At 39.0% G+C, this 16,351-nt stretch overlaps 1 protein-coding gene across 1 annotated transcript; it reads left to right on the top strand.

The window, feature by feature from the left end:
* The first annotated feature begins 932 nt into the window (after window positions 1-932).
* LOC113057352 (myosin heavy chain, fast skeletal muscle-like) lies at window positions 933-14,859 on the top strand. The gene is made up of 36 exons (XM_026224721.1): window positions 933-1,000; window positions 1,105-1,215; window positions 1,309-1,401; window positions 1,487-1,550; window positions 1,653-1,751; window positions 1,834-1,937; window positions 2,101-2,239; window positions 2,322-2,440; window positions 2,556-2,705; window positions 2,793-2,963; window positions 3,039-3,339; window positions 3,570-3,637; window positions 3,717-3,804; window positions 3,894-4,011; window positions 4,118-4,241; window positions 4,611-4,747; window positions 4,832-5,087; window positions 6,523-6,765; window positions 7,928-8,104; window positions 8,202-8,347; window positions 8,433-8,523; window positions 8,633-9,022; window positions 10,724-10,850; window positions 10,940-11,058; window positions 11,210-11,406; window positions 11,498-11,681; window positions 11,765-11,930; window positions 12,024-12,148; window positions 12,352-12,660; window positions 12,767-12,970; window positions 13,062-13,187; window positions 13,329-13,499; window positions 14,097-14,201; window positions 14,291-14,386; window positions 14,503-14,634; window positions 14,761-14,859. Exons 2-36 carry the CDS (start codon window positions 1,210-1,212, stop codon window positions 14,776-14,778), a joined length of 5,163 nt encoding a protein of 1,720 aa, XP_026080506.1. The 5' UTR covers window positions 933-1,000; window positions 1,105-1,209; the 3' UTR covers window positions 14,779-14,859.
* Window positions 14,860-16,351: the final 1,492 nt, after the last annotated feature.

Genomic DNA, 16,351 nt, shown 5'->3' with positions numbered 1-16,351 from the left:
TGCAATTGATTACACACATTTATCTGCGGTTTCCTACATTATCAGTTGCTAATGTCATGTTGCTCAAAAAGTATTATATAGTTTTCTGTGCAAAAGTCTTACCCCTCAAAACATCTAGTCTTTAGTTCATCGTATAAGCCATTAAATGCAAAATGGTTCATCTAGTTGTCATAAACTGCCAAGCACACTTTTTATTTATTTTTTTACACATTATTATTAGACTCTTTGTCAATTTGGCATGAATTGTGCATATGAATCTTGACTAATGAAGAGAATGTAGATGATAAACCAACGATAAACCATTTGTCTGAAATAGCTCAAAGGTTCATCTCTCTTCAGGTTGGAAAGCGTTTATACTGTATAGACAGAGGACAACAGAGTTACAAATTCTGAAAATTGACTTATTTTCATCTTTGTGCCCATATTTCTTTTTCCTTTTCTATATTCATAATGGCACTGTAAAATATTTTTTTCATTATTATTATTATTTTTTGGTCAGACCACTAGTAAAAGTGTTACTGGGAATTCAATCCAGTCTCTTTCAGTCAATATCCCACATACAGTCATGTGTAAATGTGTACTTTTGTAATGATTATATGGCATACAGAAGCATATGGCATACTGTTCAATACAGTAACTGTCAGCCAAAATGTTGCCATAGTTTACATCAGAACATCCCTCCAGAGTACACTGTTATATTGACATCATGACTAAGCAATCTGTCTCATCCGTAAACTATGACACAAGGACTTCTGATGGCACTAACATGTTCATTGACACAGATATTTATTTCTGAGAGACGAACTAAGGATTTTGAGCAAGAGATTGGCTTTTGCAGGTAATCCATGGTGTTTTTCTCTTTGTACGAGTTGTTTTGAGAAATGCACTTACTGTTTTGCAAATCTCAAGAATGATTCGAGAATGTACCAAAGCGACTTATAAAAACGGTAATATTTTATGGTTTAATTTCAGATCGTGAGAACCAGTCTGTCCTGATTACGTGAGTAAATATTCTTCTGCTGACACAACCTGAAGCTTTTCAATTTTTAATTGTAAATCAGTAAAAGATCTAGGACTAAATGATGATCTCATATAAATCTCCAGTGGAGAATCTGGTGCAGGAAAGACTGTGAACACAAAACGTGTCATTCAGTACTTTGCAACTGTTGCGATGGCTGGTCCAAAGAAGACAGACTCTGGCCCTGGAAAATGCAGGTTAGTGAATATCTGTTCTAGACAATGTTATGCATGACATGACGTGTTTTTGATTCACCTCCTTACTCTCCACTGTGCTACAATTACATCTAGGGATCTCTGGAGGACCAGATCATTGCAGCCAACCCTCTGCTGGAGGCTTATGGTAACGCCAAGACTATAAGGAATGACAACTCCTCTCGTTTTGTAAGTTGCACCTATGAATCATCATTTATAACATCATACATTTTCAATCATCAACAGCTGAGCTTTATCAACGATTTCAATCTAGGGTAAATTTATCAGGATTCACTTTTCGGGCACTGGTAAACTGGCAAAAGCAGATATTGAAACTTGTAAGTCAACACAGCTTTCAGCCAAACATTTTATTTGGAGTACAAGATGTGGGTTAATCAATTGAACACAACGTATTTTTTCCCCATTTTTTTCTTGGAAAGATCTGCTAGAAAAGTCAAGGGTAACATTCCAGCTGTCGGCTGAAAGGAGTTATCACATCTTCTACCAGCTCATGACTGGACACAAGCCAGAGCTGCTCGGTGAGAAATCTACAGGATTGTGTTTCCACTTATTTCTATGTTTGAGAGCACTGGCAACATACTGCACTTCAATTCTTTACAGAGGCCCTGCTCATCACCACCAACCCTTACGACTATCCAATGATCAGCCAGGGTGAAATCACTGTCAAGAGCATCGATGATGTGGAGGAGTTCATTGCCACAGATGTATGTGGACAGCTGAAATAATATTATTATTAGTAGTATTTTTAGATTTTATGCAAAATTTCTGAGCAAACATCAGAAAAACACCAGCTTGAACTGAATACTGCATGACAGTATAAAATACACCAATAAACAATATGATTTATTTGGTCTTTGTAAAAAACAGACTGCCATTGACATTCTTGGCTTCACTGCTGATGAGAAGATAAGCATCTACAAGCTGACAGGTGCTGTGATGCATCATGGGGCCATGAAGTTCAAACAGAAGCAGAGAGAGGAGCAGGCCGAACCTGACGGCAATGAGGGTAAGATCAAATTATAGCACAACTGAACATATAAACATTCACTTAATTAGCAACAATAATGCATAGAAATCTGCTTCCTTAGCGGCTGATAAAATCGCCTACCTCATGGGCATCAACTCCGCTGACATGCTGAAAGCTCTGTGTTACCCCAGAGTGAAGGTCGGGAATGAGATGGTGACCAAAGGCCAGACAGTACCACAGGTGAAGACTTCATCGACACATTTAACTTGTGGATACAGTGAGAAATGTCTCAGACATAGTCATCGTGAGAAGTAAGGGTACTAATATAATCGACACTGACCTTTGAATTTCTCAGGTGAACAATGCAGTCTCTGCACTCTGCAAGTCTGTCTATGAGAAAATGTTCTTGTGGATGGTCGTCCGTATCAATGAGATGTTGAACACGACGAATCCTAGAGAGTACTACATCGGTGTGCTGGACATCGCTGGATTTGAGATCTTTGATGTGAGTGTCAGTCATTAATGTCTCTAAAAGAATCAAGACATAAAAGACAACAGTCAGTTGCAATAACTGCATCTGTTGAATTATCAGTATAACAGCTTGGAGCAGCTTTGCATCAACTTCACAAATGAGAAACTGCAACAGTTCTTCAACCACACCATGTTTGTTCTGGAGCAAGAGGAGTACAAGAAAGAAGGCATTGAATGGGCGTTCATTGACTTTGGTATGGACTTGGCTGCATGCATTGAGCTCATTGAGAAGGTAAGAGGATATTCATTAAATAAAAATAACTATTCTCACTGTGCCTGTACTTGAGTGTGAATATTTCTTCAACAGCCAATGGGAATCTTCTCCATCCTCGAAGAGGAGTGCATGTTCCCAAAGGCTACAGACACAAGCTTCAAAAACAAGCTGCATGACCAGCATTTGGGCAAATGTGCAGCTTTCCAGAAGCCCAAGCCTGCCAAAGGGAAGGCAGAGGCCCACTTCTCTCTGGTGCACTACGCCGGCACTGTGGACTACAACATTAGTGGCTGGCTGGAAAAGAACAAGGATCCACTGAACGACTCTGTCGTGCAACTTTACCAGAAGTCAGCACTCAAAGTGCTGGCCTTGCTGTATGTCGCTGTGCCAGAAGGTACAAACATCTGCATTTCCTCAATTCCTTTGTGTTTTAATTATGTACCTGCTTACACAAAAAAGAAAACAAGAATGAGATCATCAGAGCACAACAAACTTGTGACCACAGATTTTGTAGTTTCACATTATGAAGTATATCTATTCAGGAGAACAGTTAGATTCAACAATAGACAGCAACACAAAAAAAAAAAAAAAAAAAAAAAAAATTATGTCATTGATGTACATCAGATACAGCTGGAAAGAAAGGAGGCAAGAAGAAGGGTGGTTCCTTCCAGACGGTGTCTGCAGTTTTTAGGGTAAACAGATTCTCTCTCTTATTGAAGTTTGTGAATTTTTCAACATTACAGATTAGATTAATCACAAATATTTCCACAGGAGAACTTGGGTAAGCTGATGACTAACCTGAGGAGCACTCACCCTCACTTTGTGCGCTGCTTGATTCCTAATGAATCCAAGACTCCAGGTAATCTTGATACTTGAAGGATCAAGTACATCACAGTTTTGAAAAAAAAAAAAGAAATGTCTGGAACCTTAAGAACATTTGCATTTCAGGTCTGATGGAGAACTTCCTGGTTATCCACCAGCTCAGGTGTAATGGTGTGCTGGAGGGCATCAGAATCTGCACGAAGGGTTTCCCCAGCAGAATCCACTACGGTGACTTCAAGCAGAGGTACAGACATCTTTTTGCAACTTCTTACTTAGAGTTGATGTATCACCTAATCTTAACTTCCTTACATATTTCACAAGAATAATACTTTCCCCTAAATGTCCCCTAGATACAAAGTATTAAATGCAAGCGTCATCCCTGAGGGACATTTCATTGACAACAAAAAGGCTACAGAGAAACTCTTGGGCTCTATTGATGTTGACCACACCCAATACAAATTTGGACACACCAAGGTGAGCTGTTCAGCAAAAACACCATGTGGACAAAACTATTTAGACGCTTTCCTACTCATTTTTTACTCTGCTACAACACAATGACATTGTAGAGAATTCAGTCCTTCCAATTGTCCTGCAGCAGTATGTGGAAGGAAGGCCTGACGCTTTTTAACAGGCGTTCAATCTAGACTTTGTATCAGTCAAGTTATTCCACACAAGATTACACAAAGCATTTCTATATGGATCCCACTTTGTGTACCGGACACTGTCAGGCCTCCTCAAACTATTTCATCAAAAAAAGAAAGGACAGAATTCTCTCAAATGTCATTCTAATGCAATTCTATACTTCAACACTATACCAGTAATATATTACAAATGTTCTTGTAGGTGTTCTTTAAAGCTGGTCTGTTGGGTACTCTTGAGGAGATGAGAGATGAAAAACTATCAAGTCTGGTTACCATGACTCAGGCTTTGGCCCGAGGATATGTCATGAGGAAGGAGTTTGTCAAAATGATGGAGAGGAGGTACAAATTACAATAATGTTTGCAACACAACTGTTTAATAGCACAGTGTGATAAAAGCTGATTTACTGACTACAATTTACACAGGGAGGCAATTTATTCCATCCAATACAACATCCGCTCATTTATGAATGTTAAACATTGGCCATGGATGAAGGTGTACTTCAAGATCAAGCCTCTTCTGAAGACTGCAGAGAGTGAAAAAGAAATGGCATCAATGAAGGAGAACTTTGATAAAATGAAAGAAGATTTAACAAAGGCATTAGCTAAAAAGAAGGAGCTTGAGGAGAAAATGGTGTCACTTGTTCAGGAGAAAAACGATCTTCTAATGCAAGTAACTTCTGTGAGTATTTCAGCCCTTATTTATCCTAGTATGGATCGTACAGCTTTGAACATAAGTAGGGGTGCACCAATATGAATATGTTGGCCAATACCGATTATTCTTTAAATATGAAAGGCGATAACAGATGTGTTGGCCAATAAATCTACATCCACATTTTACAGAATTTTTGAGAACTTCATTACCAAAAAGTCTAAAAGATTACTTTTATTATTAAATAAATATTAGAATTAATTTGATTCTGAAAAATTTCATAGCGCATCACCGCATAATTGGCATGCTGTGACTCACAGCCTGTGAGAAAAAAAAAAAAAATAGGCTATTCATGGTTTAAAACAGAAGTAGCCTATATACAATATTGCAATGCACCCGTGCTACAACCCGAATAGTCAGATGTGTTGTGGACACGCTCTTGGCTCTTCCTGTAACAATGTGCTGAAACACGGCCAATAAACCCAAGTAATTTACTAATTTTTTTTATTACGGTAATATTCTCTTTATAATATTTTGTTTATGACATTCCCAATTATTGTGTGCCAAGCTTGAGAGCTGAATGAAAAACGGTAAACTGAGATGCTGCTAGCTTATTTAACTCAAGGAAATGCATCATATATTAAGATATTTATGCAACATAAATATATTACAACTTATATATGTACAAAAAGATGCAACTGCACACGTGAACTCTAACTAATTTATGTGCTAATCAGAATGTGTAACTTCTGTTGCGGATGCACTCTCGGCTCTTCCTGCAACAAAGCGCTGAAACATGGAAACCAAGGAGATCATATATATCAAACATGGATACATGGAAACATCAAACATGGAAACATATATATATATCTCATTCATAGTTATTAATGTTGTAAACTGCTGTTTGAACTGAGTGCGCTGAGCTAAAGATGATCACCAGCAAACTGAAGTGCTTTATTAACCCTCTATATAGCTTAACCACACCCATCCTATAAGAGAAAAATCTGATTTATATGCATAAAATAAACACAATATTACAATGTACAATTGCACAAAAGACTGTAAATTCACAAGCGAACTTAACTGTGCTATTCATGTGTGGATCCATTGTGAATGTGCTCTTCCCTTAACAATACACTAAATGAAAAAATATTCTGTTACCTTATTTTATGATCTCATTATAATATGATAGACTTGCCCTGCACATGTTGCAATTCACTGTATTTTCCTTTTCTAAGTGAATCATATAATATTTCAAGCAATTAAAAACCATGGTGAACAGTGCACATCTGTCTTTGCAGGAAATAATGCATTATTTATTGGCTCTAAGATATTGGTCAAATTCTCTTATCGGTTCAATAGCAATAAGAGAAAGATTACAATTTATCAGCCAATACCGATATGGTAGTGATATATTGTGCATCCCTATATCCCTATATCTAACTATATCCATGTCAACGAACAGGAATCTGAAAACCTCTCTGATGCTGAGGAGAGATGTGAAGGGCTCATCAAAAGCAAGATCCAGCTCGAGGGCAAACTCAAAGAGACAACCGAGAGACTGGAGGATGAGGAGGAAATCAATGCTGAACTGACTGCCAAGAAGAGAAAACTGGAGGACGAATGCTCCGAGCTGAAAAAAGACATAGATGACCTGGAGCTCACCTTGGCAAAAGTGGAGAAGGAGAAACATGCAACAGAGAATAAAGTCAGTATTTATTTATATATATATATACACACACACAGCATATATGAAGATATTGGTTCCAAAACCCAATAAACGCAATTTAAAAAAAAAAAATGTTTCCACCAAAATCAGTTTTTTATCTGGTCGGTGTTGAAAAAATTATTTTTTATATTATGCAAAATGTAGTTATTAGGTCATAAATTAGTTCTTAGGTCATGTTTTCTCCCTTTTTTTCCAAAATGCTACCATCCCCAGTCTCTTCAGAGATTGGGGACCATTCCATGCACTCTAGACAGTAATAGCGGTGCTCTGAATACTGCCTGGCATCCTAGTTTTCTTCATCTACTTTGTGATCAACAAACAAGGGCTGCACTGTAAATCACATGTGATTGTCATACACATCTTGTCAGATGGAGTGGCATTTACACAGACCTGTAGATCACAGACAATCTACACAATATCTAGTTCATTAGAGGAATCTCATTCGATTATGAATGCACTATTGCGTTGCTTGTCAGTGTACGTCTTTTTCTATTAATGCAATTTATGTTTTTGTTAATACAGCTTATAGCAATAGTCACCTAAATGAATGTTACGTGGCAAAGATGAATTCACTTTTTTAGCTGAATGTAAGGGAAATGTTATTTTGGAATTTCTGTGGTCTAATGTGATATTGCTGTTCATATTCTTGTTCATGAAGAAATTTTATTTTATTGTTGTAATTAATTTATAGCAAACAAGATGACCTGTTGAATTCAATTTGGGAGTGATGATTGATGAATCTATTTTTAGTCCAGTGCCTGTGTATAAGATTAGTATTGATCAAATTCAGAGGCTGTTATATGTGGATCAGCTTAAAATGTTGAGTGAATAACTTACATATTGATTCAAAGGATTTGTTGCATTTTAAAACACACACAAAAATACATATATATAATAAATATTTAAAAATCAAAATCTGGATTTAAATTTGTAATGTTATTATCAACTAAAGATGCTTTATGAAAGTTTGAAACAGAAAATAGTGGTTTTCATCTTGCCACTTTCTTGGTAAACAAAACACATTTTTACTCAAATTAATCAAAATGGATTTATAGCATTTTGGAACCAAACTCTTCATATACACTGCAGATTGTGATTCAGGCTCTTGGTAATGAAACCAGTAATCAATGTTTCCATTTAGGTGAAAAACCTGACAGAGGAGATGGCCTCTCAAGACGAGAGCATCGCCAAGCTGACCAAAGAGAAGAAAGCCCTCCAAGAGGCACACCAGCAGACTCTTGATGACCTTCAGGCAGAGGAAGACAAAGTCAACACTCTGACTAAAGCTAAGACAAAGCTTGAGCAGCAAGTGGACGATGTAAGATGTTTGACATAAGAATAAGGCCGTGAATCAATAAGAAATCAAATTTATTGCTCTATACCAGATTGTAATGTTCCAGTTTCTGTAACAATAGCTTGAGGGCTCATTGGAGCAAGAGAAGAAACTTCGTATGGACCTTGAGAGAGTCAAGAGGAAGCTTGAGGGTGATCTGAAACTGGCCCAAGAGTCCATAATGGACCTGGAGAATGAAAAACAGCAATCAGATGAGAAGATCAAAAAGTGAGTGGCCATCGGATTTTGAACTTTACACAATTACACAAAATTAGTATTTGGGACATTTAACAAAACAACACTTTAAAAACAGGAAGGATTTTGAGATAAGTCAGTTTCTCAGCAAGATTGAGGATGAACAGTCTTTGGGAGCACAGCTTCAGAAGAAGATCAAAGAACTTCAGGTAACCCTAACTCTTATCTTTCTGATGTGAAATGGTGAAGCAGACACATATCTGGAAAAATCCATATTACAAATATCAATAAAGATGATTTTTTTTTAAATCTATGTAGGCCCGTATCGAGGAGCTGGAAGAAGAAATTGAGGCAGAGCGATCTGCTCGTGCCAAAGTAGAGAAGCAGAGAGCTGATCTTTCCAGGGAACTTGAAGAGATCAGCGAGAGGCTTGAGGAAGCTGGTGGTGCCACTGCTGCTCAGATTGAGATGAACAAGAAGCGTGAAGCCGAATTCCAGAAGATGCGTCGTGATCTGGAAGAGTCCACCTTGCAGCATGAAGCTACAGCTGCAGCTCTCCGAAAGAAACAGGCAGACAGTGTGGCTGAACTCGGAGAACAGATCGACAACCTCCAGCGGGTCAAGCAGAAGCTGGAGAAGGAGAAGAGTGAATACAAGATGGAGATTGATGATTTGTCAAGCAACATGGAGGCTGTGGCTAAAGCAAAGGTACAGTCTTGTTCAAAATAATAGCAGTACAATGTGACTAACCAGAATAATCAAGGTTTTTCGTATATTTTTTTATTGCTACGTGGCAAACAAGTTACCAGTAGGTTCAGTAGATTGTCAGAAAACAAACAAGACCCAGCATTCATGATATGCACGCTCTTAAGGCTGTGCAATTGGGCAATTAGTTGAAAGGGGTGTGTTCAAAAAAATAGCAGTGTGGCATTCAATCACTGAGGTCATCAATTTTGTGAAGAAACAGGTGTGAATCAGGTGGCCCCTATTTAAGGATGAAGCCAACACTTGTTGAACATGCATTTGAAAGCTGAGGAAAATGGGTCGTTCAAGACATTGTTCAGAAGAACAGCGTACTTTGATTAAAAAGTTGATTAGAGAGGGGAAAACCTATAAAGAGGTGCAAAAAATGATAGGCTGTTCAGCTAAAATGATCTCCAATGCCTTAAAATGGAGAGCAAAACCAGAGAGACGTGGAAGAAAACGGAAGACAACCATCAAAATGGATAGAAGAATAACCAGAATGGCAAAGGCTCAGCCAATGATCACCTCCAGGATGATCAAAGACAGTCTGGAGTTACCTGTAAGTACTGTGACAGTTAGAAGACGTCTGTGTGAAGCTAATCTATTTTCAAGAATCCCCCGCAAAGTCCCTCTGTTAAAAAAAAGGCATGTGCAGAAGAGGTTACAATTTGCCAAAGAACACATCAACTGGCCTAAAGAGAAATGGAGGAACATTTTGTGGACTGATGAGAGTAAAATTGTTCTTTTTGGGTCCAAGGGCCACAGGCAGTTTGTGAGACGACCCCCAAACTCTGAATTCAAGCCACAGTACACAGTGAAGACAGTGAAGCATGGAGGTGCAAGCATCATGATATGGGCATGTTTCTCCTACTATGGTGTTGGGCCTATTTATCGCATACCAGGGATCATGGATCAGTTTGCATATGTTAAAATACTTGAAGAGGTCATGTTGCCCTATGCTGAAGAGGACATGCCCTTGAAATGGTTGTTTCAACAAGACAATGACCCAAAACACACTAGTAAACGGGCAAAGTCTTGGTTCCAAACCAACAAAATTAATGTTATGGAGTGGCCAGCCCAATCTCCAGACCTTAATCCAATTGAGAACTTGTGGGGTGATATCAAAAATGCTGTTTCTGAAGCAAAACCAAGAAATGTGAATGAATTGTGGAATGTTGTTAAAGAATCATGGAGTGGAATAACAGCTGAGAGGTGCCACAAGTTGGTTGACTCCATGCCACACAGATGTCAAGCAGTTTTAAAAAACTGTGGTCATACAACTAAATATTAGTTTAGTGATTCACAGGATTGCTAAATCCCAGAAAAAAAAAATGTTTGTACAAAATAGTTTTGAGTTTGTACAGTCAAAGGTAGACACTGCTATTTTTTTGAACACACCCCTTTCAACTAATTGCCCAATTGCACAGCCTTAAGAGCGTGCATATCATGAATGCTGGGTCTTGTTTGTTTTCTGACAATCTACTGAACCTACTGGTAACTTGTTTGCCACGTAGCAATAAAAAATATACTAAAAACCTTGATTATTCTGGTTAGTCACATTGTACTGCTATTATTTTGAACAATACTGTAAATGTCACTAGATGATCATTAAGAAGTACAAAATCTTCTTTACAAACATATTCATATAATCTCTAATCTCTTTAGGGTAATTTAGAGAAGATGTGCCGCACTCTTGAAGACCAGCTAAGTGAAATCAAGGCCAAAAGTGATGAAAATAGTCGCCAGCTGAACGACATGAATGCACAACGAGCAAGACTTCAGACTGAAAATGGTAAGAGAGTAAGCTACACATGTAAAAAAATCTTAAAACAAAGATTCTGTTATTCTATTTCATGCTAATATCTGTAACCTGTTTCTAAGGTGAATTTAGCCGTCAGCTGGAAGAGAAAGAAGCTCTTGTTTCACAGTTAACTAGAGGAAAACAGGCTTTTACTCAGCAAATTGAAGATCTCAAAAGACATGTTGAGGAAGAAGTCAAGGTAGGGTTGCAAATATTATTTTGTTTTGATAATCAAATCATTTGTTTTATATATATATATATATATATATATATATATATATATATATATATATCCAATCCATTGTGTAGATGGTGGAGTGTTTAAAATCCCAAAATATGCCACCCTATAGGCCAAGAATGCTCTGGCCCACGCGGTTCAGTCTGCACGCCATGACTGTGATTTGCTCAGAGAGCAGTACGAGGAGGAGCAGGAGGCCAAAGCTGAACTCCAGCGTGGAATGTCTAAAGCCAACAGTGAGGTGGCCCAGTGGAGAGCCAAATATGAGACGGATGCCATTCAACGCACTGAAGAGCTTGAGGAATCCAAGTAAATACAGCAAAGAAAAAAGTCTTCAGTACCCTACATTTAATTTCACAAATATTAGTAAGGTTTCATCATCTAACACCACTTTCTTCAGGAAAAAGCTGGCACAGCGTCTGCAGGATGCTGAAGAATCCATTGAGGCAGTGAACTCCAAGTGTGCCTCTCTGGAAAAGACCAAACAGAGACTGCAGAGTGAAGTAGAGGACCTCATGATTGATGGGGAGAGGGCAAATGCATTGGCTGCCAACCTTGACAAGAAGCAGAGAAACTTTGACAAGGTGAGAAGGGTGTGAATAATCTTCAGATCTAGCCCGTGAACCATGGACTTGACTCATTAATAATGACTACATTTCTTCTTCAGGTCCTAGCAGAGTGGAAACAGAAGTATGAGGAAAGCCAGGCTGAACTAGAAGCTGCTCAGAAAGAAGCTCGTTCTCTCAGCACTGAGCTTTTCAAAATGAAGAACTCCTATGAGGAAGCTCTTGACCACCTCGAGACCCTGAAGAGGGAGAACAAGAATCTGCAACGTAAATGGCACTTTTATTATTACAGCAAGGATTTTAAAAAACATATGCTTTAAAAAAATTAAAGATATACAATCAATTTTTAAATACTTTCAGAGGAGATTTCTGACCTCTCTGAGCAGCTTGGAGAGACTGGAAAGAGCATTCATGAGTTAGAGAAAGCCAAGAAGACAGTGGAGTCTGAGAAAGCAGAGATCCAGACTGCACTAGAAGAAGCTGAGGTGCCATTCCTTTGCTACAATACTGACATCACACCAGTGCTTTGAACAATATTAAAACATTGTATATGTAGTGGTTCAAAAGCTTAAATTAATGTTATTATTTCCTTCATACGCAGTCACAAATATACCGCCATACTCTGGAGCCATAAAGTACAATTTGACAAGTTTAAAAAGTAAGTAAATTATTTCCTTTTTCCTTGCAGGGCACCCTGGAGCATGAAGAGTCCAAGATTCTCCGTGTGCAGCTGGAGCTGAACCAGGTGAAGAGCGAGATCGACAGGAAGCTGGCTGAGAAGGATGAGGAGATGGAACAGATCAAGAGGAACAGCCAAAGAGTGTTGGATTCCATGCAGAGCACTCTGGACTCTGAGGTCAGGAGCAGAAACGATGCCCTGAGAGTCAAAAAGAAGATGGAGGGAGATCTGAATGAGATGGAGGTCCAGTTGAGTCATGCCAACCGCCAGGCTGCTGAGGCCCAGAAACAGCTCAGGAACGTCCAAGGACAACTCAAGGTATCTCTCTGTAGAATGAAGAGTTTAGGTGTTTGATCATATGAACATGACACATGAATTAACTGAAGCATGACCTGCAACTAACAAAGAAAGAACATTTCCACAGGATGCCCAACTGCACCTTGATGAAGCTGTCAGAGGACAGGAGGACATGAAGGAGCAGGTGGCCATGGTGGAGCGCAGGAATGGCCTGATGCAAGCAGAGATTGAGGAGCTGAGAGCTGCACTGGAGCAAACAGAGAGAGGACGCAAAGTGGCTGAGCAGGAGCTGGTGGATGCCAGCGAGCGTGTGGGACTGCTGCACTCACAAGTACAAAAAGATTATTAATTACTAAGAGCAAATTCAGATCACATGACAAATTACTAGTTAAATATACACTAAACTACATTAAATCCTGCAGAATACGAGTCTTATTAACACCAAGAAGAAGCTTGAGACTGATCTGGGCCAAGTTCAAGGTGAGGTGGACGATGCAGTCCAGGAGGCCAGAAATGCAGAGGAGAAGGCCAAGAAGGCCATCACTGATGTGAGTTTTTGCATTACGCTACTCTAATTTAAACAGTTCTTTGACTTTGTATGTTTAGCTGCATGTGATAACAAAGAGAACATTCATGGAAGCTAAATCTATCTGTACTGGTAAGCTTATTTTCATTGGCCTATATTTCAGGCTGCCATGATGGCTGAGGAGCTGAAGAAGGAGCAGGACACAAGTTCTCACCTGGAGAGGATGAAGAAGAACATGGAGGTGACTGTCAAAGACCTGCAGCACCGTCTGGATGAGGCTGAGAGTCTGGCCATGAAGGGTGGAAAGAAACAGCTCCAGAAACTGGAGTCCAGGGTAAATTACAGACTAAATACAGTCTTAGGGTGTACTCATACTAGGAACGGTTGCCTTCTAACGAGCCAGAGTGTCATTATACCCCTTCCCCACTCCACCGCTGGCCTGCACTTACATTGTTTTTAGCATTTTGTGCTGCAGCAGGCTTTAGTCATTACAATTCAACTTTTGTTTTGAAGAAAAGCACTTTGGCTGTTAGACTATCTAATACATTTATCACTTATGCAGTGTAATTATTTTCATTTAATTGTGCTGTACATATCAGAAAATGATTATGGATTCAGATGGCACTGATGGAGCAATTTGCAGCTAAACTCACAATTACTCAGTACTCAAATTAACTAAAAATGGCTACTTTTCAAGTTTACATATTTGTGTATAAAGTATGAAATTAGCGCACACACAGTTAGTAGCTGTCCCGTCCTCCGGTGCAGTTAGCGATCACACTACATGCGTATCGTGCCAGAGCCCAAATGAACCCTGCTCTAGCTCACCTCTTCAAGCGGGCCAGGACATGGTTCAGAGTGATCACAATAATGAATCAAAAGAACCAGACATTGGGGGTGCACAGCTATATAATATAACTCTCTACTGAAGGTGCATGAGTTGGAGGCTGAAGTTGAAGCTGAACAGAGACGTGGAGCAGACGCTGTGAAAGGAGTGCGCAAATATGAAAGGAGAGTGAAGGAGCTCACCTACCAGGTAAAACTACACACAAATTAAATATTTACTACCTTTCATGATGATATACATAGTTTAACCGAGACCATGAACAATTTTTACACCCAAAGACTGAGGAAGACAAGAAGAATGTGACTCGACTGCAGGATCTGGTAGACAAGCTACAGCTGAAAGTGAAGGCATACAAACGCCAAGCTGAAGAAGCTGTAAGTCTAATGTCAATGTCTTGAGTGTGAAGCTTTGACATTTTCTATTTTAATACACTCAGTGCCATGAGTGCAATGCTCTGAAAGGGGTTGGATATCTTGTGTAATCCTAACAGGAGGAGCAGGCCAACACTCACCTGTCCAGGTACAGGAAGGTGCAGAATGAGCTGGAGGAGTCTCATGAGCGCGCGGACATCGCCGAGTCCCAGGTCAACAAGATGAGAGCCAAGAGCCGTGAAGCTGGGAAGGTAACAACAGATGATGATTATACAGAGAAAAGTTACTTTTATACATAAAATCTATTAAACATTTTCAACAAAATATGTATTTTTTAATTGATTATTTTATTTATTCATTTTTTTGCTTCTTTTAAGACTAAAGCTGAAGAATGAAGACAAGAAACTACACATACAAGCAAGCTTATGACTGACTTGTGCTGAGTTCTTATGTGTCCATTAAATGGCAGAGTTTGACTTCGTTCTTCTTTATTTTTTCAACTTTCAAACTTCATCACATACTCAGTCGCTGTTTTAAAAGACAACTCATGAGGCATGATATGGCAAAGATCACAAATGCAGAGTACTGAATAATACTATTGTAATACTGACATAAAGAACCCAAAAATGAAAAGCAGGAGAAAAAAAAAAAAAAACTAAACTGGGAACAGCCTGAACTTCAAAACAAAAATGTGAACTTCTCTTTTTATGACACTTTGGATGAAAATGTCTGCTAAGTGCATAAATGTAAATGTGTTGGCATAAACAAAGAGTCAGTGGCAAATAAGAACACAAAATACTCAAGGAGACAAAAGAAAATTGGTATATTTATGCACTGTAAAAATGCATTATAATGACAACAAAGGAAATAGCAAAAATACAAAGGGAAGGAGAAACAGGAACACAGAAAAGTGAAGACCAAAACAGCCTGCCATATCACCCTATGGCCCACTGAAGCTAAGCAGGGTCGAGCCTGGTCAGTACCTGGATGGGAGCGTTTGGAAAAATAGGTTGCTGCTAGAAGAGGTGTTAATGAGGCCAGCAGGGGGCGCTCACCCTGTGGTCTGTGTGGGTCCTAACACCCGACGGGGACAAAATACTGTAAAAAGCACCGTTCTTTGGATGAGATGTTAAACCGTGGTCCTGACTCTCTGTGGTCATTAAAAATCCCATGGCACTTCTCGTAAAGTGTAGGGGTGTAACCCCGGTGTCAGTGCCAAATTCTCTCCACTGGCCCTTGTCAGTCATGGTCTCCTAATAACCCCATTCACAGATTTGGCTCGATCTCTCTCTCCTCTCCACCTGTAGCTGGTGTGTGGTGAGTGCACTGGCACCAATGTACTGTGGCTGCCGTCGCATCATCATGTGGATGCTGCACATTGGTGGTGTTTGAGGAGAGACCCCCTCACATGATTGTGAAGTGATTTGCATGCACAGCAATACACAGTAAAGCGCTATATAAATGCCTCATTCATTCACAGCAAAACTTCAAAATAAGTTTGCTTTCAAAATGTTGCATTTCAAAGCATACCAAAATTAATGTGCAGAGCCATTGAGAAAGTTGTAGTAACATGATTTGATCTTCCTGCCATGTGGGCAACTCGTTCATGGAGCTCTGAATAGTTCCAAACAGCTCTTTGCTGTCTATAGGTTTGAATGGGTTAAATCGGGATAGACAGCAGTTTCACTATATTTGTAGCAATTTCTAGTACTTATGTGCATTGATAACTATGCTGACTTCACTTTACAATAACATTTCATTCTTGGGAGTAATAAAAATACAGCATTGATATGTTCTCATAGCCCTTAGCAGTTGTATGTGACCAAACACCTTAAGTGTAAATTTTAATCAATTAAATAATTGTATTATATTTTCTTTCAGTTCTATTTATTTATTATTTTGAGGAGATTTTTGGCACTAAATGATATATGCATGACCTAATTTGTTTATTATTTATATAATTATGTA

Source organism: Carassius auratus, chromosome 38 (assembly GCF_003368295.1).
Source record: "Carassius auratus strain Wakin chromosome 38, ASM336829v1, whole genome shotgun sequence".
NCBI lineage: Eukaryota > Metazoa > Chordata > Actinopteri > Cypriniformes > Cyprinidae > Carassius > Carassius auratus.
This window is presented reverse-complemented; position numbering and strand designations above follow the sequence as displayed.

What these genes read in the sequence shown, in the direction of transcription:
- LOC113057352 (XM_026224721.1), top strand. An exon ending in GTCAAAATGATGGAGAGGAG is followed by an intron (nt 4,748 to 4,831) that starts GTACAAATTACA and finishes CAATTTACACAG; the next exon opens with GGAGGCAATTTATTCCATCC. An exon ending in AGAAGATCAAAGAACTTCAG is followed by an intron (nt 8,524 to 8,632) that starts GTAACCCTAACT and finishes AAATCTATGTAG; the next exon opens with GCCCGTATCGAGGAGCTGGA.